General features: G+C 42.5%; 1 protein-coding gene across 3 annotated transcripts in view; it reads right to left on the minus strand.

Moving 5' to 3' along the window:
* Positions 1-21,522, minus strand: part of RPS6KA1 (ribosomal protein S6 kinase A1) — a 235,942-nt gene that overhangs the window by 30,903 nt on the left and 183,517 nt on the right. For all 3 annotated transcript variants that reach the window (XM_077481041.1, XM_077481042.1, XM_077481040.1), the window contains 3 exons: positions 12,745-12,851; positions 8,911-8,948; positions 8,677-8,819 (listed from right to left, as the gene is read on the minus strand). In XM_077481041.1, coding sequence (XP_077337167.1) covers positions 8,677-8,819; positions 8,911-8,948; positions 12,745-12,851 — 288 coding nt within the window. The remainder of the gene's footprint in view (positions 1-8,676; positions 8,820-8,910; positions 8,949-12,744; positions 12,852-21,522) is intronic.

Below are 21,522 nucleotides of genomic sequence, written 5' to 3' on the forward strand. Positions count from 1 at the left end.
TGCTACGGTGGGCAGCTTGATAGTATTTAAATGTATCTGGGATCACCACAACATTTGGGTAACGTCAGAAGTCCTATACAGAGTGTAGGTAGTTTGTGTGTCCATATAAACTTAGTAAAAAGCGAACAAGTTTGGCAAAAAAAATGCGACAGGGATAGAAATCTGTAATGTCTGAAAAAGATACACAAACGTCGGTAGAATACTCACTTTAATTATGTTAAATCTTTCGAACCAAGAATGCAAACCTCTGTGCCATTTGTCTAAAATTGAGCGGACTGAACTAAACAAGGATGGCAAGTTCAGTGCAAAAAGTATCCGCTAAGTTTGGAGAGATATATGTACCCAAGTACTTTAATGTAGCAGATGCCTATTAAGTTGTAAGATGCGACGTAGAGGAGGAGGGCAAAGCAACTCCCATAACTTCGGACTTTGTATAATTTATTTTCAAGTTTGATAGGGCTCCACATTGGTCAATTTCTCTCATGAGATCAAGCAGTGAGACATGTGTGTTAAAGAGCGGATCATCTGCATATGCTGATATTTTATGGTTATGATCTCCTACTTATCAGGGTTCAGTCTAATTTTGTTCAAAAGGGGCTCTAACGAAAGGGCGAACAAGGTGAGAGGGGACACCTTTCGGGTGCCATTTTGATATTAAAAAAGGATATGAAAACACACATTAAAGTGTTACTAAACACTAAAATCAGTCTGTATATGCAGCATATCATGCTTCTTATACTCACCGTGGAACTTAAGGGGTTAAAGTGGTTGTAAACCTCTCAAAAAAAAAAAAAAAAAAAAAAAAACTGCAAGGCAAAAGGCTTAATGAGCTATAATGCATTGCATACTAGCTCATTATGAATTACTTACCCAAGATTGAAGCCCCCGAAGCAGTCCCTCCTTCACCGCTCACGGAGGTTACTTCCGGGAGCCACTAGTAACGGCACAGTCTAACTGAAGCAACGGCACATACATGTGAGATATCCAGTGTAGCTACAGGTAAGCCTAATTATAGGCTTGCCTGTAGTAAAAAGTGGTTGTAAAGGGTTTACAACCACTTTAATCCTCTGCATTGTGTAAAAAGGCTGTTTTATCCTGGATGGATAGATCCTCCCCTTCCTGCACTGTATCTGGGGAAGGCCAGTTAACACAGGTAGAGTAGCCGACCTGCACATGCTCAGTTATGTCTTATGCTGGAGAGAACAGTCACTTGATCTCAGAGATAATATGATATTGACATCACACATGTGGGCGTGTTACACAGGCAGAAGTGAAAATCTCCTCCTTCCTGAACTCTCAGCCTGGGGAAACTGTGCAGTTTATCATGTAACTGTGGTATACAGATCATCCAAAAAAGGTATATAGTGGCAGTATTTTAATGTAAAAAGAATATTTATAAGATGTGGACACTGTGGGGGGGCAGATTAAATATTTTCATATTACTGAGTTTAGTAACACTTTAACCATGGCCTGGGGTAGAATACACGCTAGTGATCTACTGCAGCATCTGATCACCTAATCCCATATTTCAAAACTGCAAACATAAGTGTCCAGTTTACCCTGTCAAAGGCCTTGCTGCATCAGAATTCAGAAAAACAATGGGAATGCCAGTATGGTTGGCATAACTATTACTTTAATAGTACTTTGTGAGATGGGATAAAACCCAAATGTACCAACTGGGGAAGCTGGAATTTAAGAGATGCAAGTAATTTGGTGAAAAACTTCAGATCTAAATTCAGTAAAGAAATCGGTCAATAGCAACCAGTCAGATGGATCTTTCCCCTTTTTTGGAATGACCAATATTTGTGCCAAAAGCGATTTAACCTTTTTATAAAAAAACATGCTTAACTGTATTCTCTGCCTATCTATATACACACACACAAAGGGCTGTATTTTTGCCTAGGCCGGCACTTTACATGGTGGGGGGGTTCACGGAAAAAAAAAACCCCGCCCCCCCCACCCACATGAGGAAAAAGCCCCGCAACCCGTCTTCCCGAGTCCCGAACATTTGCAGACATGAGCACTTGTAGCAGCGCCACCATTGCAAATATGAATGATTTATATTGCACTACAATTGCGAACTAAATCGCCTCAAGGCGCTTGGTCCGTCCTGTGCTTCCTGTTCTTTAGAAGAGGTGGGTCTTGAGTTTTTTTCTGAAGGCCCGATGGTTTTCTTCCATGCGGATGTTAGCGGGCAGAGCGTTCCATAGCCGGTTGTCCTTGGACTACGAATCTTAGTTCGCCCTTTGCTTTGCAGCAGGATTTCGGGATGAGGAGGAGGTTTTGGTTAGTTGATCGGAGGTTGTGATTTGGTGTGCAAGGTTTTATTTTGTCGCATAGGTATTGAGGAGAATTTCCTTGTGTGCATTTGTGGGTGAGGCAGAGGGTCCAGTGTGTTGAGTGGTTTGGTTTTTCGGCTGGTGGTGTTGGAGGCGATTTTAAATTTGATGGCGTGGTGGTCCGTCTATGGTAGCGGTATGTTATTGAGTATGTTGATGTCCATATATTGTTTGAAGATGAGGTCCAGATTGTGCCCTGAACCATGCGTGGGAGCCTCTATCAATTGCTGAAGACCTAGTTCTTCGAGTTGGTTGATGCAGGCGGTGACGATGAGGTCTTTGGTGTTTGGTGAAATCCCAGAGAACCAGAAAGTTTTTGGTTTTCAAGGCGTGTAGTGAAAGGAGTTCGGTGAAGGGTATCAGGAGATTTGTCTTTGGTCCTGGTGGTCTGTAGCATAGCAGTATGTGAATGGTGTCTTGGGGTGTTCGGAGATGTAGAGTAAGTGTCTCCATGAAAGGCACAGAGTTCTGTAGAATTGGTTTGACGAGCGCCAGGTGACATTTGAAGATCACCGCTAGGCCTTTTTTCCTAATTCTATGCTCTGTTAGGATACTGTTGTTCTCCGGTACCAATTCTGTTAGTATGATGTTGCAATCGGGTGTTAGCCAGCTTTCCGTGATGAACAGGCAATCTATGTTTTGGGTGGTGAAGTTGTGGATTTCATGTCTGTGCTTGACTGCAGATCTGGTGTTGGATCAGGGCGCATGCTAAGTGTTGCGGTTGAACTGGGGCCTTCCCGAGTTTGGAGGTTGATTGTAGATTGATCCTTAGTAGAAGTTCTTTTCGTAGTATTTTTTGAATGGATTTGGTAATGTTGAGGTGGAATTTCTTAGCCTGTGGAGGGTGTCTGCTGAGTACTTGAAATTGCACATGAGGAAGCTTGATGTTGATGGTATGATACGATGATGAACTGCTGTGGTGATGAAGGGTGCTGAGAAAAAGATGGTCCTGTGATGTAGCTGCTACTGGAGTGCTGATGCTAAAGGTGTGGCGGTGACCCCGCTAACCTACCCGCCCTCCCGTTGATACAGAGGAAGACGAGCCTGGGGGGCCCTGTTTGCATTGTTTTCTGTTCACATCCAACTACTTAGCTGCACTTGTCATCTGCATGAAGCTGAACAGAATTTTATTGCTTCAGTAAAAACAACTGCCTTTCGGTACTCGCAACATTACACAGGCATGGTCCCCTGTTGTCATTGGATCAGGAAGCTGGGCTAGAACAATGATGTACAGCAGACTTGAGTTTATGTAGGCAGGAAGTGGCTGAAAGCATTATAGATTTTTTTCATTAAACACAGTGCTTTAGCATTCCAAAATGTCCTCCACATAAGGCTTAGATCTACTTTAACCAGTTGTGGACTTTACTACACATGGATCAAAGAGTCAAAAATGGACCAGGATGACCCTAATGACAATCCACACAAACAGCAGTAAAATCATGATCAGTGTTTTAATCCGTCTCCGTGTCAGTTTTATGATGGATTGAGTATGTGCGAGCTAAGGTTTTAAGTACTATAAAAAGACAGGATGTGTTGATATGTACAGTGGGACTGTCTTGGATGAATGGTATATGTCCAGTAACAGTGGCTGAAGCCTTAGTGTGATGTTACTGTTCAGGTGGACTGACCATGTGCTAATTCAACCAATTAGAGCGGCTGAGAGAGATATATAGCTATATACATACACACACACACACACATATATATATATATATATATATTAGGGCTGTGGAAATTAAAGATTAACTCATTGAGGTTCCTGCCGGGTTCCGGGTCTTCAGGGAATTCAATCGTAGATCCGGTGATGTCGCGGACATTAACGTCACTGGACTCTTTCCCAAGTGCCTCCGTCTGCTAAGGAAGGGAAGGGGGAGGAGTCCGATGGCGTTGAAGTTCTGATTGAATGTAACGCGTACGGGGGAGGAGCTACACACAACGTCACCTGCTGCTGCCCTACGGAACTAACACGATTGTCGGCTTTACATGCTGTGTTTTTATCATCTTTATGTGAGTAGTTTGTGTTTGAACACAAAAAATTTATCTTATTCTTAAGCAGTGAGCACTTAGATCTTTTCTACCCTTGACGTGCCGTCCTTGCTGAGATCTAAGGAGACATGAGAAGTTTATGGTCCGTGTTATCCCTTTTGATACCCGCTTGCATGACCACCTGTTTGCACAGGGGTCCATGCCATAAGGGGAGAGTGATTAGTTAGACCAGAGGTGGAGGGATTGTCACGCTACTGTGGAAAAAAAAGATTACTTACGTCAGTGCTACAGTTTGAATTTAAAATGTATTTGTGTGAACTGTGAAATTAAGTCATGGATTGTGGAAACTAACCAGCGTCGGGTGATTGTATATAGTGTATACCACATTTACCACTGACTAAATGCAGAGTTGCAACGCAAGGAGATCAGCTAAAAGTAGTTGGACCTGTATGTGCATTATAATCAAAATGAGTAGATTAAAAAAAAAAAAAAAAAAACGATTAATCGAACACAAAGATTTTAAATAGAGATAGAAGATATAGATATATATCAAGCAAAAGTGATATTGGAGCAATACTGCAGGGTTGATTTTCTACTACTGGAAATAGAGTATTGGTGGTTGGGGATGGTGCTAGAAAGTCCAAGATTAGTTTGTTACTATGCCCAGTCATTTACAAACTCCTCAATTTTTTTATAAACTCAAGATAAATATAGATGTCAGTAAAACACGTGACTATAAACATCCCCTGCTTAAAACTGAATGCTATAAAACAGAATTATGAGCTAATAAAATTACTAATGTTAAATTACATTTTTATTGCTTTAAGCTTTGTTCACATCTAAGCAGATCCCAGTGGCTGAATGCAGAGAATGCAGCAGCCACAGGGACTCATGTAAAGGGAACTAGCCTTGGCTTTACTCCCAGGTGACAATTAATTTGACAGTACTAATCATAAACTTGCATAACTGAGAATAATCATTGGAAAGCTCCAATATAATAAATGTTTGCTTTTGAGTTTTATACTGCTCATTCTGAACCCTGTCAAACTATTTTGTCCAACTTTGTTATCCATGTGGTCTCTTGACCTAGAACATGAACATAGACATGTTGTCAAATACACTTAGGCCCCTTTCACACATGCCTTCAGTTAGGTTCAGTCACATTTTTTCCAAAGAAAAAAAACGGATCAGTTTACATCAGTTCTTTACATCCACTTAGGCCCCTTTTACACGGGACGGATCCATAATGATCCACACCGTGATGATCCGCTTGCTCAGAGGGGATCACTCCATTTATCCCCGCTGAGCCGGCAGATGACAGAGCGGTCGCTGCACAATGTGCAGGGACCACCTGTCAGATCTCCGCTCTCCTTTATGGGGGATCTGATGAACACGGACCGTTCATCCAATCCACTCTGCAGACAGATAGAAAAATAGGATTTTCCTCCGTCTGCAGAATCGGACCATTTCGGGTGTCTGCGGATGTTCATCCGCAGACACCCGCTATCCCATTGGAAAGCATGTATGTCTGTATTTCATCCGTAAACAGATGTATGAAATACGGACATACGTTCCGCCGATTGTTGAAAGGGACCTTAACCACTTGAGTCAAATTTTTGGTTTACATTAGAGCTGCATGATTTTGGATAAAATGAGAATCCCCTTTTTGCTTAGAATAAAGATCATGATTCTCACGATTCTCATGGTGCAACATCTTAATTCATGGATGTGTATTTTTTCCCGAAAGATCTTTTGTTTGAAAGACCGCTGTGCAAATAGTATGCGACATAAAATATTGCAATGACCGCCATTTTATTCTCTAGGGCAGTGATGGTGAACTCTGGCACCCCAGATGTTTTGGAACTACATTTCCCATGATGCTCATGCACTCTGAAGGGTAGCTGAGCATCATGGGAAATATAGTTCCAAAACATCTGGGGTGCCAAGGTTCTCCATCACTGCTCTTGGTCTTTGTAATAATAATAATAATATATATTGTGGGTTCTAAGTAATTTTCTAGCAAATACTGACTTTACCTGTAGGCAACAAGTGTCGGAAAATGATTTAGTTTTTAAGTGGTTAAACTTATATCATATACAAACCAAAGTTAATTCCTTCAAAGAATTCCTCGAAAGAACCCAGATATACATTGTTTCTCTTCTCCATCTCTCTGCGCTGATGAATCTTTTTTGCACAGCTCTGGCTCTGCACTGTTTACATAGAATCGGGAAAATGTCAACTCAGATCAGGAGGGGAGTTTAAATCCAAATTTTTTTTTTTTTTTAACGATTAATGGTGCAGCTCTAGTATGCCTGCGTATGTGGGGGTTGGGAAGCACAATTTTTTATTTTTTTTTACTTATTTTATTGCTATCACATTGGGGACCAAATTTTCACCTATGTGATAGCACATATGTGAAAATCCTCTTTGGAGGGGGGCAGTGTGTGCTAAGAGGAGAGCAGTCTGCATAGACAGGCTTCCTTTCTTGCCAACGCTGACCGTCACTGTCAGCTTTTAAATAGAACAGCTGTTTTTTGTTTTTTCCCCTTATACTTCATAGCGCCAAGGAGGAGCTGTCATTCGGGCCTGTCACTAAATTAAACAAAGGGGCGAGGTCACACAGTGACATCACCCGGTGACCCTGTCCCTTTGTTTAATTTAGTGGTAGGCCGAAATGACAGCTCCTTCTCTGCGCTATGAGGTATAGAAAAAAAAAAAGAGAAAAAAATAAAAATGAAAAAAAAAAGCGCCATCAATTACACTTAAAAGCTGACAGTGGCAGTCAGTGTCAGCAAGTGAGGGAGCCTATGCAGACTGCTCCCTCACTGTATACTGCTCTCCTGCCTTTCTCTGCCACAAATCCCCCCAACCAATGCAAAAACGGATGAAAAACTGACCATTTGTCAGTTTACATCCGTTTTTCCTCCGGTCCATTTTTTTGACGGATGAAAAATAGAGCGTATGAAAATAGATGATAATCCATCGTCATGCTTTTTCCACTGGAATGCATTGATGTTCATTTTTCATCCATCAACAGAGGGGTGAAAAACTGACTTTAAAGCAATTTAAAATAAATAAATAAAAAAAAAGGTTTACAAACATGTCATACTTACCTGTTGTGCAATAGTTTTGCACAAAGCAGTCTTAATCCTCCTCTTTTGCGTTTCCCCGCCGGTGCTCCTGGATCGTCCTCTTCTGTGAGTGCCCCCATAGGAAGCCGCTTCCTTTAGGGGGCACTCATGCAAGCTTCATCTCAAGCCACCCTGTCCGCATCTATAGACACGGAGAGTGCGGCTCAGCCTCGCCCACTGCTCCCTCATCACAGAATTTGACTGACCGCAGAGGGAGTCAATAGCCAACTTTCCCTGTGAGGAGGGAGAGAACCGCTGCTCTCAAGCACAGCACTGAATTAAAATCGGGCTTAGGCAAGTATAAGTGGGGGCTGGGGTGGTGAAATCTGCACAGGTGGTTTTTTACCTTAAAAAGTGTTCATCTGACACCCCACAATGCCCACAGTTTATAAATCATCTTTTTACATTAAATTACTGCCACTATATACCTTTTTGGGTGATCTGTATAACAGTTACATGATAAACTGCAGAGTTTCTCCAGTGCTGAGAGTTCAGGTAGGAGGAGATTTCCACTACAGCCTATATACACGCCCACATGTGTGATGTCATTATCATGTGATCTGGCTAGCTCTGAGAACAAGTAAATGTTCTCTCCAGCATAAAAGACACCACTGAGCATGTGCAGGTCAGCTACTCTGCCTGTGTTAGCTGGCCTTCCCTAGATAGACAGTGCAGGAGGGGGAGGATCTGAGTATACAGGATAAAACAGCCTTTTTACACAATGCAGATGATTAACCCCTTATGTTCCACAATGAGTATAAGAAGCATGCCATGTTGCATATACAGACTGATTTTACTGTTGTGGGTTTAGTAACACTTTAAGGCTGCGTTCACACTAATGCGAATGGGATGCGGGTTTCTCCACATCCCATTCGCACAGCAGAAGATTGTGACCGACTCTATGGAGCCGGTTCACATATCTCCATAGCAGCTCCGGCACTATTTGCACAGGAGCTCTGTCCTTTTGGTCCACTTCAGGTTCGAATTCAGTAGAAAATTCGGACCTGAAACAGTGAGAGGAGCTGCACCGGACTCTTGCTGTGAGCCGCTGCGTGCTCATATGGGAACCCAGCCTAAAGCAGAAAATGCATTTAGGTAAATATAAAAACAAAAAAAAACACTTATGAACCATATAAGAAGTGTTCAAATGGAAAAGTTTATTATCCAAAAAGACAAACTTGCTCGATTATCGTTAGATACCATTATTGAAAAGGGATTACCATAAGCACGCCATAAGACCACCAGTCTGCACTGTGCGAATGTCCCTGCCGATTCACAACCTCTGGAGCCATGTACTCCACTGTCCCACAGAATGAGTATGCCTTCTTCTCATGATCTATTGACTCTTTACTTAGTCCAAAATCTGAAAGGATGTCACAGCATGGTGAATAGCATGCACATATGCGTGGTAGGTAGGTGAAGCATTTCAGCAAGAATATCAAAAGCAGACTTACCTGTTAACTTGATGTGACCTTCCTCATCCAGCAAAATGCTGTAATATTTAACATATGAAAAATGTTAACATTCACATTTCAAAAGCGTGTAGTGTCTTTTTTTAAATTAGAAAACATCTGGATTCACAGCTGCACCCAAGAAGAAACGATTAACCAGGGCTGAACAAATGCCAAGGACCAGGCAGTTAATGGACCAAAACAATTACAACTTGTGACTTACTTAATCCTTTTCCAATTTATTTTTTAAACATTTAACTTGATCCTGACGTCAACATTAAAAAGGGGTCGTAAACCCTTGTGTTTTTTCACCTTAACGCATCCTATACATTAGGGTGAAAAAACCCCTGGTAGTCACCGGCCCCCAGCCCCCCCCATTTTACTTACCTTAGCCCCTTCATCTCCTCGGTGGGGATGAGCTGTCCCCCTTTCCTGTTGCTGTCAAATCCAATGACGTGGGGGCGGGGCCGAGCAAATGCTGGACTTAAGAGCGCGCCTGCAAGGTAACCCCCTTGGGAAGAGCGCTTCTCCTAGGGTGTTATCTGATGCGGGGAGGAGCCACCAGGGGACCTCAGAAGAGGATGTTCGGGGCCATGCTGTGCAAAATGAGCTGCACAGTGGAGGTAGGATATGTTTGTTATTTTAAAATTAAAAACGATCCTTTACAATCACTGTAACGTGTCCATGCTGGAATTAACTGTGAGCAACTTATGATACAATACCCAGCCTCTCATTATGTCTCTGTCAGGGGTTTAAAAGCAGTTACCAGCAAAGTGCGGCATATTGGTAAAAATGGAACACTAAGGCTACATTTACACCGGTGCTTTGGACCAGACCAGAATAGAAACAAGGTTTCCTGCTGTGGCTCTCAGTTTCTAGGTGCGGCCACCAGCACCATTGCTATAATAAAAGGGTTCTGCTGGCTGCAGCTATTCTCACCTCTCTCCAAGGATTACCTGTGGTGATGGCTGCTGGACACACACAAAGTGCGTCCAGCAGCAATCACCGCAGATAATTGCTGGCTGTGCAGAGCACTTCGAATAGCTGCAGCCCTTGGCAACCTGTCATAGTGAATGGGGCTGGCTGCTACACCTAGCCGCTAGGAGCTGTAGCAGGAAACTTGGATTCCTGCCACTACTAATCATACCAGCCCTAATCGCCAGGGTGTAGCCTAAATGGCTGCGACAAGGCCCTAGAACAATACTGTATATATGTAAAATGATCAGCTAGATGTAAAAAGGCTGTCTGGCTTGTTGAAAACATTGCACTTCCTATGCGGGGGACAAATGATCTCAGCAGACAGAAAACTGACTGAGCCACTGTTCTCCAATTTCTAACCTACAAACAATATATCAAGTACTAGTATCACTGGAATGTGCACACAAAATATTGAAAGTGACAGCCAATGATCCCAGCGCCCTATGCAGTAAGTCAAAACTCACCCTAACAAGCTGCTATCATACAGAAGGACAAAATCACAAAAATATATAGTATACCGTATCCGTACCCTAATTACCCCGCATATACTATATTGACAGCGCTAAAACAAAAAAGGGGAAATAATCAAAAAATAAAATATAATAAATATATAGAGGATAAAATATAATAAATACATGGAGGATAATAACTCAGTGTCTAAAAAAAGTCACTAGCAAGTGTCCATAATATCTCCAAACATATATGACTCAATATTCAATTGAGCTATCACACTTTGGAAAAAAGTTCAGATAAGCAGATCCATCTCCGAAGAAGAGAACACCAGTGTGCGAAGGGTCTGACGGCCGGTGACACCCCTTATGGTAATTCACTCACCAGAACCCAAAGGGTTAACAGGCACTTCACTACGGCTGCAGAAGTAGTCCCACTAGTGTCCCTCCGGAAAATCGTCTTATCATAACACCATAGGTTCCTCTCTCTCGGGCTCCCTGCTCTCTCACCGATAAGAGTTCACTTAATTCTCATTCACAGCTCCAGATCCACCTCCATAGACTGAGCAAACGCTAGCCAGCACATATCCAGGTGGTGCTGATTAGCAACTAAAGTCTCCAAGGAGACTTTAGTTGCTAATCAGCACCACCTGGATATGTGCTGGCTAGCGTTTGCTCAGTCTATGGAGGTGGATCTGGAGCTGTGAATGAGAATTAAGTGAACTCTTATCGGTGAGAGAGCAGGGAGCCCGAGAGAGAGGAACCTATGGTGTTATGATAAGACGATTTTCCGGAGGGACACTAGTGGGACTACTTCTGCAGCCGTAGTGAAGTGCCTGTTAACCCTTTGGGTTCTGGTGAGTGAATTACCATAAGGGGTGTCACCGGCCGTCAGACCCTTCGCACACTGGTGTTCTCTTCTTCGGAGATGGATCTGCTTATCTGAACTTTTTTCCAAAGTGTGATAGCTCAATTGAATATTGAGTCATATATGTTTGGAGATATTATGGACACTTGCTAGTGACTTTTTTTAGACACTGAGTTATTATCCTCCATGTATTTATTATATTTTATCCTCTATATATTTATTATATTTTATTTTTTGATTATTTCCCCTTTTTTGTTTTAGCGCTGTCAATATAGTATATGCGGGGTAATTAGGGTACGGATACGGTATACTATATATTTTTGTTACAAACAATATATGAAAAGGAACAGCAACGCTGCAATAACACAAAACATCAGAAAATACACTATTCTTCCACCTTTAAAGTGACACTGTCCCTGCTCTGTACTGAGCAACTTAAAGCGGTAATAAACCCCAAATCCAAAAATGTCATATTGCACCTTGCTAAGCCCTTAGATGTGGTTAGCTCCCCCTCTCCCCCTTTGTTTTCACCTGGTGATCTGGTAACACTTTTTGTATGTGTCCCAATCTGGATGAAAGGAGTACAGGGGCACCTTTGGACAGCAGCATTGTTAAACTGAGGGGAGGGGGTGATCGAGGCACTAGCAGATTTAGATACACTAACAAAGTGAAGTGGAACGCTAGTAAAAACTTTATAAGTAGTTACAACAATGTTTCCTTTTCTGATAAAAGTTTTACATAAATTAAAGGCGATCATTGTAAGCACCCCTGTCAGAAATAAATGGTTTGTTTCATCCCTCTTTTACATCTGCAGGATAGCTTGTTCTGTTGAAAACCAAGTTAAAATAAAAGAAAGCCTAAAAAAGAAATGGAATGCAGCTGTCACATCAAAGAACTGGTAAGCTGAAAAATAGTAAATGTTTGCTTTTGGGTTTAATACCACTTTGGTGGAAGATCAGTAACTAAAGCTGCCTCTCCTGCCAATCTAATCTTATTTTTATAAACAGCACTGTACTATTCTCTATCATTCCCTGCTAGGAAAGCTTATACGCTGGAATGTACAATGTAAACAATAGTTTGTGATAGTCTCTACCACTACATCTCCAAAAAGTTGTGGATGTTGATACTATTTTGACCATTCCCTATTTCCAAGATAGTGTCTGTAAAATGTTTATGCAATACAAACCTGTATGACTAATATTTAAAAGCCAGGTTTACCCTAGTCGTACTTCCCCTGATACAATGTCTCCGATAACCATTACCCTAGGATAGGACACAGCGATTTGAAATCTGGGAGATTTAACTATTTGACAGGAGAATAAACTCACGCATGTAGCTGTAGCCTTACAATGCAAACTCTAAACATCAAGACTTCATTTTGAAGCAATGGCCTTGCAATCCCCAAAAAAAAAACAAAAAAAAAAATGTCAAGATTTCATTTTTAAAATCCACTTTAAATTTTAGGTCACATTGCAAAATGATTGTGCTATATATAAATACTAGATTATAACATGTACTGAGCAGCAAACTGATTATACCTACTTCTCAGGCTTGAGGTCACGATAGATAATCCCCAAACTATGCAGGTGATCAAGGCCCAGAGCCAGCTCAGCCAGGTAAAACTTGACATCCTCCTCCGTAAACATGACCTAAAAAGCAATAGCAAAAAATAAAATCAGAGCATTGCTTGTAAGTACATTGCTAGAAGTTTGGAATAGAGATTCTATGATACAGGCAGCAGCAAACTCAGTTGTGCTCCATCTTACTGATAATGTGAACTGAAACATACCGGCTGTCAGAACAACACAGGCTGTTCTGTAGAGCAAGCTACAGCAAGAAGCAGTAGGGAATTTTATACTTCAAGCAAAGAATACACGGTTTTAACTGAATGCACTGTAAATATCTCAATTTTTTTAAAATCTTTTTTGAGTTTTTAGACAGACAACATAACAAAAAAAGGCAACACAGGCTTAAAGTCAAGCAGGGGCGGAGCCCAGAAAAATAAACTACAAAACAGACTACAAAATTAATCTTAATTAATATTCTAGTTCATGGCTCCAACACAAATTATGAGAAAGAGTGAGAGGATACAATGCCCAGAGATGAATACCTAGGGGTCTTCCTTAAAAATATCAAGAAAAAGTAGCTGCAGGTGTGGCTGTGGAGGGACTATCAGGCCAATTTAACCAGACTGCCCTTTTTTTGGACATCCTCAATGAATGTAGGCAATATTGATACAGAGGCAGTTTGGAATTGCATCCAGAATTGAACCGGGGGGGGGGGGGGGGTTGCAAGACTAGCAGCTTGTCCCCCCCCCCTTTAAATAAAATTAAAGGCTGCACTGTGCAGAGATGCTTTCCCTCCTACTTGGAATGCTACCTCTTTGTGGAGACTGACTGGGGAGCTGGGAGAAAGTGATGTTGCGTGCAGCACAGCACCTCATTGGCTGGATACCTCTTCTTCACGGATTGGCTGAAGTTTGCCGGAGACAGCTTCATCTCCAGCTATCATCGTTCAATCCTGCAGTGGTATGCAGAACGTCTGCACAGTGTGTGAGGAACAGGGCAGCCATCAGAAATTTAGGGGCCCCTTACACAGCTTTAGGCCTGGGCCCCCAGGCCTGATCCCTGTACATCAGTTTAACCCTTTCATTAGGATCCTCAAAGTCGCCCCCTTAAATCAGGGTCCCCAGAGTCCCACTTTCATTAGGAACCTCAAAGTCACCCCCCCTTAGATCAGGGTCCCCAGGGCACCACCCCATTACATCAGGGTCCCCAGGGCCCTCCCATTACATGCAGGTCCCCAGGCGCCCCCCCATTACATCCGGGTCCCCGCTTACATCAGGGTCTCTAAAACGACCTTACATCAGGGTCCCCAAAACCCCCTTACATTATTGTCCCTAGAGCCCATTCTCTTTAAATAGGGTCCCCAAAGTTAGAAGGAAAGAGCAGAGTGGGTTAAAGTGAGTGGAGAGGATTAAGATAATAGTTGGGGTAGTGGAAGAGGGAGGGAGGGAGTATTGTGACGACCCCAGCTTACATCAGGATCCGTTCCTTCTCATTGCAGCAGTCAGCTACAGGACATGTGGAAGCTGGAAGGCTGGGCACTAGGATCAGATAGGTTTGGAGGATGAACTTCCTCCTACTCTGAATGCAGGGGCCTGGGGGAAGAGGCAAGCATGTGATTAAACCCTAGCACTCAGAACAGTGGGCGGTGGTGGTTGCCGTTAGCCTCCATACATTCAGGAACAGCTCTGATTGTCGCGCAGCCTGCGCTGTTGCAGAGTGGCACAGCTGTGGCAGTAAGGACTCTGACTGGGTATTTGGGCAGGATGCTCGGGGGGTGGGGTTTGGACCCAGCAACAAATGGCCATGGCTGTGCCCTACGCTGCTGCCTAGTTCGCCTAGCAGTAGCGCTGGTACTGGAAATGGCCTTCCTGTCATAAAATAGGCGCAAGCTAAGGAGGGTCCTCTCTGCCACTGTCTTTGCAAGGTCTTCTACCTGGCCTAGTAAACAATGTCTAGGTGTGAGATCAATTAAAATGTGAGTAGTGAAGGTAATGACATCTAGCACATTCCTGTAGTAAGAAGTGATTGCTGGACATATCCAGAATATGTAAATGAGTAAATTTCCTGGTTCATTAGGTGAAGCCTATACGGAGTCAAATGGGCACGGTGAATGATTCAAAATGTAACCAGCTTATCCATGGCAGACAGATGTTTGAAGGGAAAGTCCTATAAGGCCCCTTGCACACGGGCGTCATCATTTACTGATGTTTATTCAGGATCTTGTGACGCCCGCCCGTGTGCTCTGAGGAGAACAGAAGAATATTGAGTTTTGGGGAGTAAAGGTATGCAAGCGTATAGACCAGTAAGATTCTTCATTGGCTTAGTGAAAGGAGGAGGTGGTGTTTGAATACTCTCATAGCACTTTTCAGGTTCTTCATTCACCACCTTCCGTTCATTTAAAGCTCACTGTATTTGTCTAATTGCTTCAGTCTCATTGAGAACCGCTGTGATCTATCAGCCTCCTGGACCGGAATCAATCTTCCTTGATGACTTCTCTGCTGGGCTACCCTACTTCCTCTCTTCTGAAATTCCCACAATCATTCTTGGTGACTTCAACATACCTGTTAATCTCAACACGCCTGCACGCCTAACCTTTATTGACCTAAAACAATAGACACACGCTTCTACTCACTCTGATGGCAACTGCCTGGACATTGTATTCTGCTATCTATGCACTCTTTGAAACCTCTCCAACACTCCTCTTCCTCTCTGTGATCACCAATTCGTTTTACTCTCTCCTTGTCTTCCTCCTCGTTGCCATCCAACTACAATATTATCTGTAGAAACCTTTCCCATCTTAACCCTTCTGTTCTTTTTTCTGCTACAGATTGTCTATTTAACAAAATCTCATCCCTGTCCTGTCCCAATCTGGCCACTTCTGTCAACAATTCACTGTCATCCACCCTGGATACCTTGGCCCCCCCTCACTACACACAGAATCAGGCTCCCGACAGCTACAACCCTGATAATCAGACAATACCAGAAGCCTCAAAAACCTACCGCACTCTTAAGTGTCTGTGGCAAGATTTCAACTAATCTAAATCTGCCCTGCAAAAACACATTTCCTGCCTCCAAACTGCCAAAAAGACTTCCTTTTTCACTCTCATTAACATCCTCTCACGCAGTCCCCATCAACTGTTTACTAAATGTAATTCTCTACTCCACCCTTCATTACAACCACCCACTAACTTACTCACTGCCCTCCTTGTCCATCTGCACAATCAATACTTTTGTAGTTTAACACAGCTACTATAGAGGAAGCCACTAAACTTTTTTCTAACGCCCATCTAACCACCTGCCCCCTGCTCCCTCACAAATTCTACAAACACCCTCTGGCTCTATCCTACAATTTTTAACTCATATCATCAATCTCTCCCTCTCTGCTGTCATCTTCCCCAACCCTCTAAAACATGTACTGGTCAATCCCATGCCTGAAAAGTCTTCACTGGGCCCCTCCGATCTTAACCATCTCCTTATTCCCTTTTGCCTCCAAACTTCTTGAATGTCTAGTCTACAACCTTCTTGATCCCCTTTAGTCTAAATTTCGACAGCAACATTCCACAGAAACGGTTTTCTAAAACTCACAAACTACTTACTGACTGCTAAAACCAATGGTCACTATTCCGTACGCTCCTACTCCAAGAGCTCTACGCTGTCTTTGATACAGTTGAAAGCCTCCTTCTCAAAAAAAACTTGATTTCCTTGGTCTCCATGGCTGTGCTCTCTTTTGGCTCGAATCTTACCTATCTCACTGTCCCCCAAGGTTCTGTCCTCAGACCTCTCAGATTATCATCCACACCCCCTCCCAGGATTAGCTGATAGCCTCCCATGGCTTCCATATATAGTTACATAGTAGGGGAGATTGAAAAAAAGACAAGTCCATCAAGTCCAACCTGTGTGTGTGATATATCAGTATTACATTGTATATCCCTGTATGTTGTGGTCATTCGGGGTGCTTATCTAATAGTTTCAAAAAACTATTGATGCTCCCCAATTTTAATGATTAGCCATGTGTCTTGTTAAACTCCCTGCTGCAAAGCAGTTTTATCCCTATTGCGGGGTCACAGTACGGTATTTATAAAATTTAAATCATATCCCCTCAATCATCTTTTAAAGACAGAATAAGTTCAGTGCTCACAACCTTTCCTCATAACTAATATCCTCCAGACCTTTTATTAGCTTAGTTGCCCTTCTTTGTACTTGCGCCATTTCCAGTACATCCTTCCTGAGGACTGGTGCCCAGAACTGGACCGCATACTCCAGGTGTGGCCAGACCTGAGTTTTATCTCTGAAGTTGATCCCCTTTATGGGTGTCTATGCTAAGGACACCCAAATCTATCTCTCTACCCCTCAGCTCACCCCATCAGTTTCCTCATGCATCACTGATTTACTAAGACATATCTGAATGGATGTCACACCACCTGAAACTCAAAGTTATCTAAAACCGAGCTCATATTTCCTCCTCCACGTGCCCCTTCCCCTGACTTCTTTGTTAAAATCAATTTCACAACTATCAGTCCATCTCCATAGGCTGCTAGGGGTAACCCTGGACTCCAAACTGCCCTTTCAGTCCCAAATCATGCCACCTCAACATCTGCAGAATATGCCCCCTTTTCACATGAAATGTGCTACTTATTTTTTAAATATAACAAAGATTGACAAATGGAGTATATATAAAGATGGTGGTACAATATTCAAATAGCAATAGAGCTAAACATGACCATTTCGATCTTTCGATTGCTTCCATTTTAGCATGAATAAGAGCTTTATTAGTTCTGTGTATGGTTTCTGCTAGAATTAAATATTTTGTTTTCCATGCCTTAGCAATGGTTTGTTTTGCGGCTGTTAGGAGCTGTAAAAGGAGGTGAAATTGATTCTGTGTGATCTCATCAGGTTTCAGGTTTAAAAGGGCTGTATAGGTATATCAAAGATTTTGGAGGCCAAGTCAAAACTGCCTTCTAGATTTTTTGGGCAACTGGGCAATCCCAAACATGAAGTTGAGTGCCAGACTCTGAAGAGCTGCGAAAACAAGATCCAGGGTAATCAGAAGCATATTTTGATATTCTAGCGGGGACCAAATACCAACAGGTTAGCACCTTAAAGTTAGTTTCCACAGCAACATTAGAAGAAGCAGACTTAGTGATGGAATATTTGCTAGACCATTCCTTAGCATTAAATGAGCAAATAAGGTCTAGTTCCCATTTTGAGACATATGGGGGGGGGGGGGGGGGCAGTGTTCGTACTAGCTAAAATTTGCTTATAAACTAAACAAGTCCTCTAGCATGAGCATCAGAAATACATATGCGTTCAAAACACAACATCTGGGATTGTTGGGAGTTGGAGTCGAGATAAGGTTGGAAAAAAATAAATAAAAATCAGATTTGCAAATATCGGTACAGTTCCGATTGAGGAAGTCCAAATGTATCACACAAAGTAGGAAAATAATGTATAAGTTAGCTGTATTCCATGCTTTGAAGGAATTGGGAGTGATCCAGGCAGGTAAAAAGCAGGATTTTTAAAAAAAGAAAGAAGCGGTAAATGAGGAGATTGAAGGCCAAGAGAAGTTTTGAATCTGTCCCAGATAAAGAATGTTTTGTGATAGGATTGCGAATTAAGGTACGATCAGTTGGCCTTAACCATAACATGTTAGATACTGAAATAGGGTTACAGTCAGTAGACTCAATTGTTACCCATAAAAGGAATTTCTTTGATTGCATGGAATTTTGGTAAATGTGCAAGGTGTGCAGCACGATAGTAAGCAGAAATATTTAGGAGACCTAAACCTCTGCAGCATTGTGGGAGACAGAGTGGATTTAGAGGTTCGAGGTTGTCTTACCCCAGATAAAGGAGATATTTCTTAGCTGTATAAGCTGTAAAAAAGGAACTGGGATGGGCAAAACTTGGGCAATATAGCCATCTTAATTACATTAATTTTGCCTAACCGGGATAGAGGTCCACTGTGATAATTCCGTAAACTGTTTTAGTAATGGGGGGAAGTTAGCTGATTATAAGTCAGTTATCTTAGGAGTGAGTTGTATCCCTAGGTATGGAAGTCTAGGAGGTGTCCAAGAAAAGGGAAGTAAATCTTTAGCTAGCTGAAAGAGGCAAGGAAATGTTGAGTGCAGTAAATTTTTGACAGTCAACTGTTAAGCCTGAAATGTGTGCAAAACAGTTTAGACCAGAGAGGAGCTTAGGTGCTGCGATATGGGGAGATGACATGAAGAGTAAGAAGTCATCTGCAAAAATACTTACTTTATGATGACATTCAGCTAATTCAATACATGGTTTGGATCAGATCTTATTAAATGGGCCAAGGGTTCAATGAGGAGTGCAAATAAGAGGGGGGGGGGGGAGAAAGGACATCCTTGACAGGTGCCTCTTCCAATAGGGAAAGGGTCCAATTTAAAACCAGCATATTTGATAAAGAAACCCACTTTAAAAAATGTGCAATAAAAAACACGCAGCTAGATGTCTAGATTTAGTGACATGAGCGAGTAAAGAAGCTCTATGAATACTATCCCTTGCTTGGCACGAGGGGATAAACCCAACTTGAGCTTGATGAACAAGTTTTGCCTATTACTTGATTCAAGCGGGTCACAAGTATTTTAGCTAAAAGTTTAATGTCAGTATTAAGAAGCGAAATAGGACAGTAATTTGTCCAAGAGGTTGAATCAGTTTTAGATTTGGGAAGTATGGAAATTATGGCCATTAACAATACTGAATGAAACGTGTCCCCTCAACATGTTGAAGGCCTCAGTTAGGATAGGAGATAATATATCAGAAAATTTCTTGTAGTAGGAAGCAGAAAATCCACCTGGGCCAGGACTATTGCAATGACTTCTGTTGCAGAGATGGGACACTAGAGTAGTTTACGGTTTGTGAGAGAGTGTTGGAAGGGTAATTTTTGAAAAAAAGGGTCAGCATGGTCGAAATTCTGGTTATATATCACAATATAATTTAGCAAGATTTGAGAGGAATGTATGTAACATTTTGACAGGGTTACTTGTGTATGAATCACAGTTTAGTTTGAGTCGCACAGATGTCATAGGTTTTTGCTTTGAGGTGTTGTGATTTAGGTATTCATTTATCTGCAGTGCCAGTGAGAAAAAGGTCAAATTCTAAGCGCGCTCTATCAAGCTTAGCTTTAGTAGAAGGGATGGGAGAATTTTGGAATGCATCGCGACACGGATTGAAGTCATTTTCTAATTTCTGGTGAAGGAGTTTATGCTTGCGTTTGAGAAATGATACTTCCTGATAGGCATACCTCGAATTACAGGTTTATGGGCTTCCCAAAAAGTGAGAGGGGAAATATCTGCAGAAGTGTTAATGACATTGAGAGCATGTTTAATATCTACACAATGGGACAGGTGAGTTAGAATGGAATCATTAATGCAAGACAAATCCTGGGATCTCGGGATAGGGGAGGAGATGATTGATAGAACAAACTGCACTATGATCGGACCAAGGGGGTTATTACCGATGATGGGAAGATATGATCAACCCTAGAAAATGATTTGTGTGGATGGGAATAATATGTAAAGCGTTTACAAGCTGGACTGAGCTCACGCCAAGAGTCTACCATGTTATGCTTAGAAAAGTTTCTGAAATGAAAGCTTAGGGGAACAGGAGGGAGAGAGAAGGGGGCGATTTATCCAAGAAGGGAAAAAGAACTTGGTTTGAGTCTCCACATAATATCACTGTACCTAACTTGTGTGAATCAATTACATGAAAAAGATGGGAAAGAAATGATAACGGATGTTTATTAGGAGCAGAATATGATACAGTGGTTACATCAACATCAGAAATGTGCCCATTAAGAATGAGGGGGTAGCCTTCACGATCTTTAATTTCAGATGAAAGTACAAATGGGGTTGTACGGTGATTGGCTATAAGAACACCTTGTTTTTTAGTAGCGGTCAAGGCTGTATATACCTGTGGATAAGAGTAGCTGAAAAACTTAGGAGTAGATTGTTCACTAAAATGGGTCTCCTGTAGGCAAATGAACGGAATGCTTTAGTGCGCAAGATCTTGGACATCTGGGGTCAAAATGTTTAACCACTTGCCGACCGCCGCACGACGATGTACGTCGACAGAATGGCACGGGCAGGCATATGGGCGTACCTGTACGTCCCTGCCTTCCCGCGGGTGGGGGGCCCGATCGGGCCCCCCCCGGTGCCTGCGGCGGTCGGTATTCGTTCGGGAGCGATCCGGGATGAGGGGACGGCCATTTATTTATGGCCACCCCCTCGCGATCGCTCCCGACGAATGGAAATCCTTCGTGACATCACTTCCTCTCCTGTAATGTAAACACAGGAGAGGAAGTGATGTAATCTCTCCTCCGTGTCGGTATTTTTCGTTCCGACACCGAGGAGAGAGGATCGGTGAGTTGCACCAACATGACACTTCACAGTAGAACATGCCAGGCACACTCACACCCCCTCTTTACCCCCCGATCACCCCCCCAATTACCCCTGCCCCCCCAGTCACAGTGACACCAATGCATTTTATTTTTTATTTATTTTTTTTGCATTGGTGTCATTTGTGACTGTAATAACTGTTAGGGCAGTTAGGGTTAGCCCCCTTTAGTTCTAATGTACCCCCCTAACCCCCCCAATAAAGGTTTAACCCCGTGATCACCCCCCGTCGCCAGTGTCACTAAGGCTGGGTTCACATTGCAGCGGTTTATGAGAACGGATGTGATTCGCACCGCACTGCAGTGCAAATCACATCCGATCTCTGCGATTCGAGTTCA

This window comes from Lithobates pipiens, unplaced genomic scaffold (assembly GCF_037356315.1).
Source record: "Lithobates pipiens isolate NorthernLeopardFrog02 unplaced genomic scaffold, aLitPip1_a1.2 Scaffold_16, whole genome shotgun sequence".
Lineage (NCBI taxonomy): Eukaryota > Metazoa > Chordata > Amphibia > Anura > Ranidae > Lithobates > Lithobates pipiens.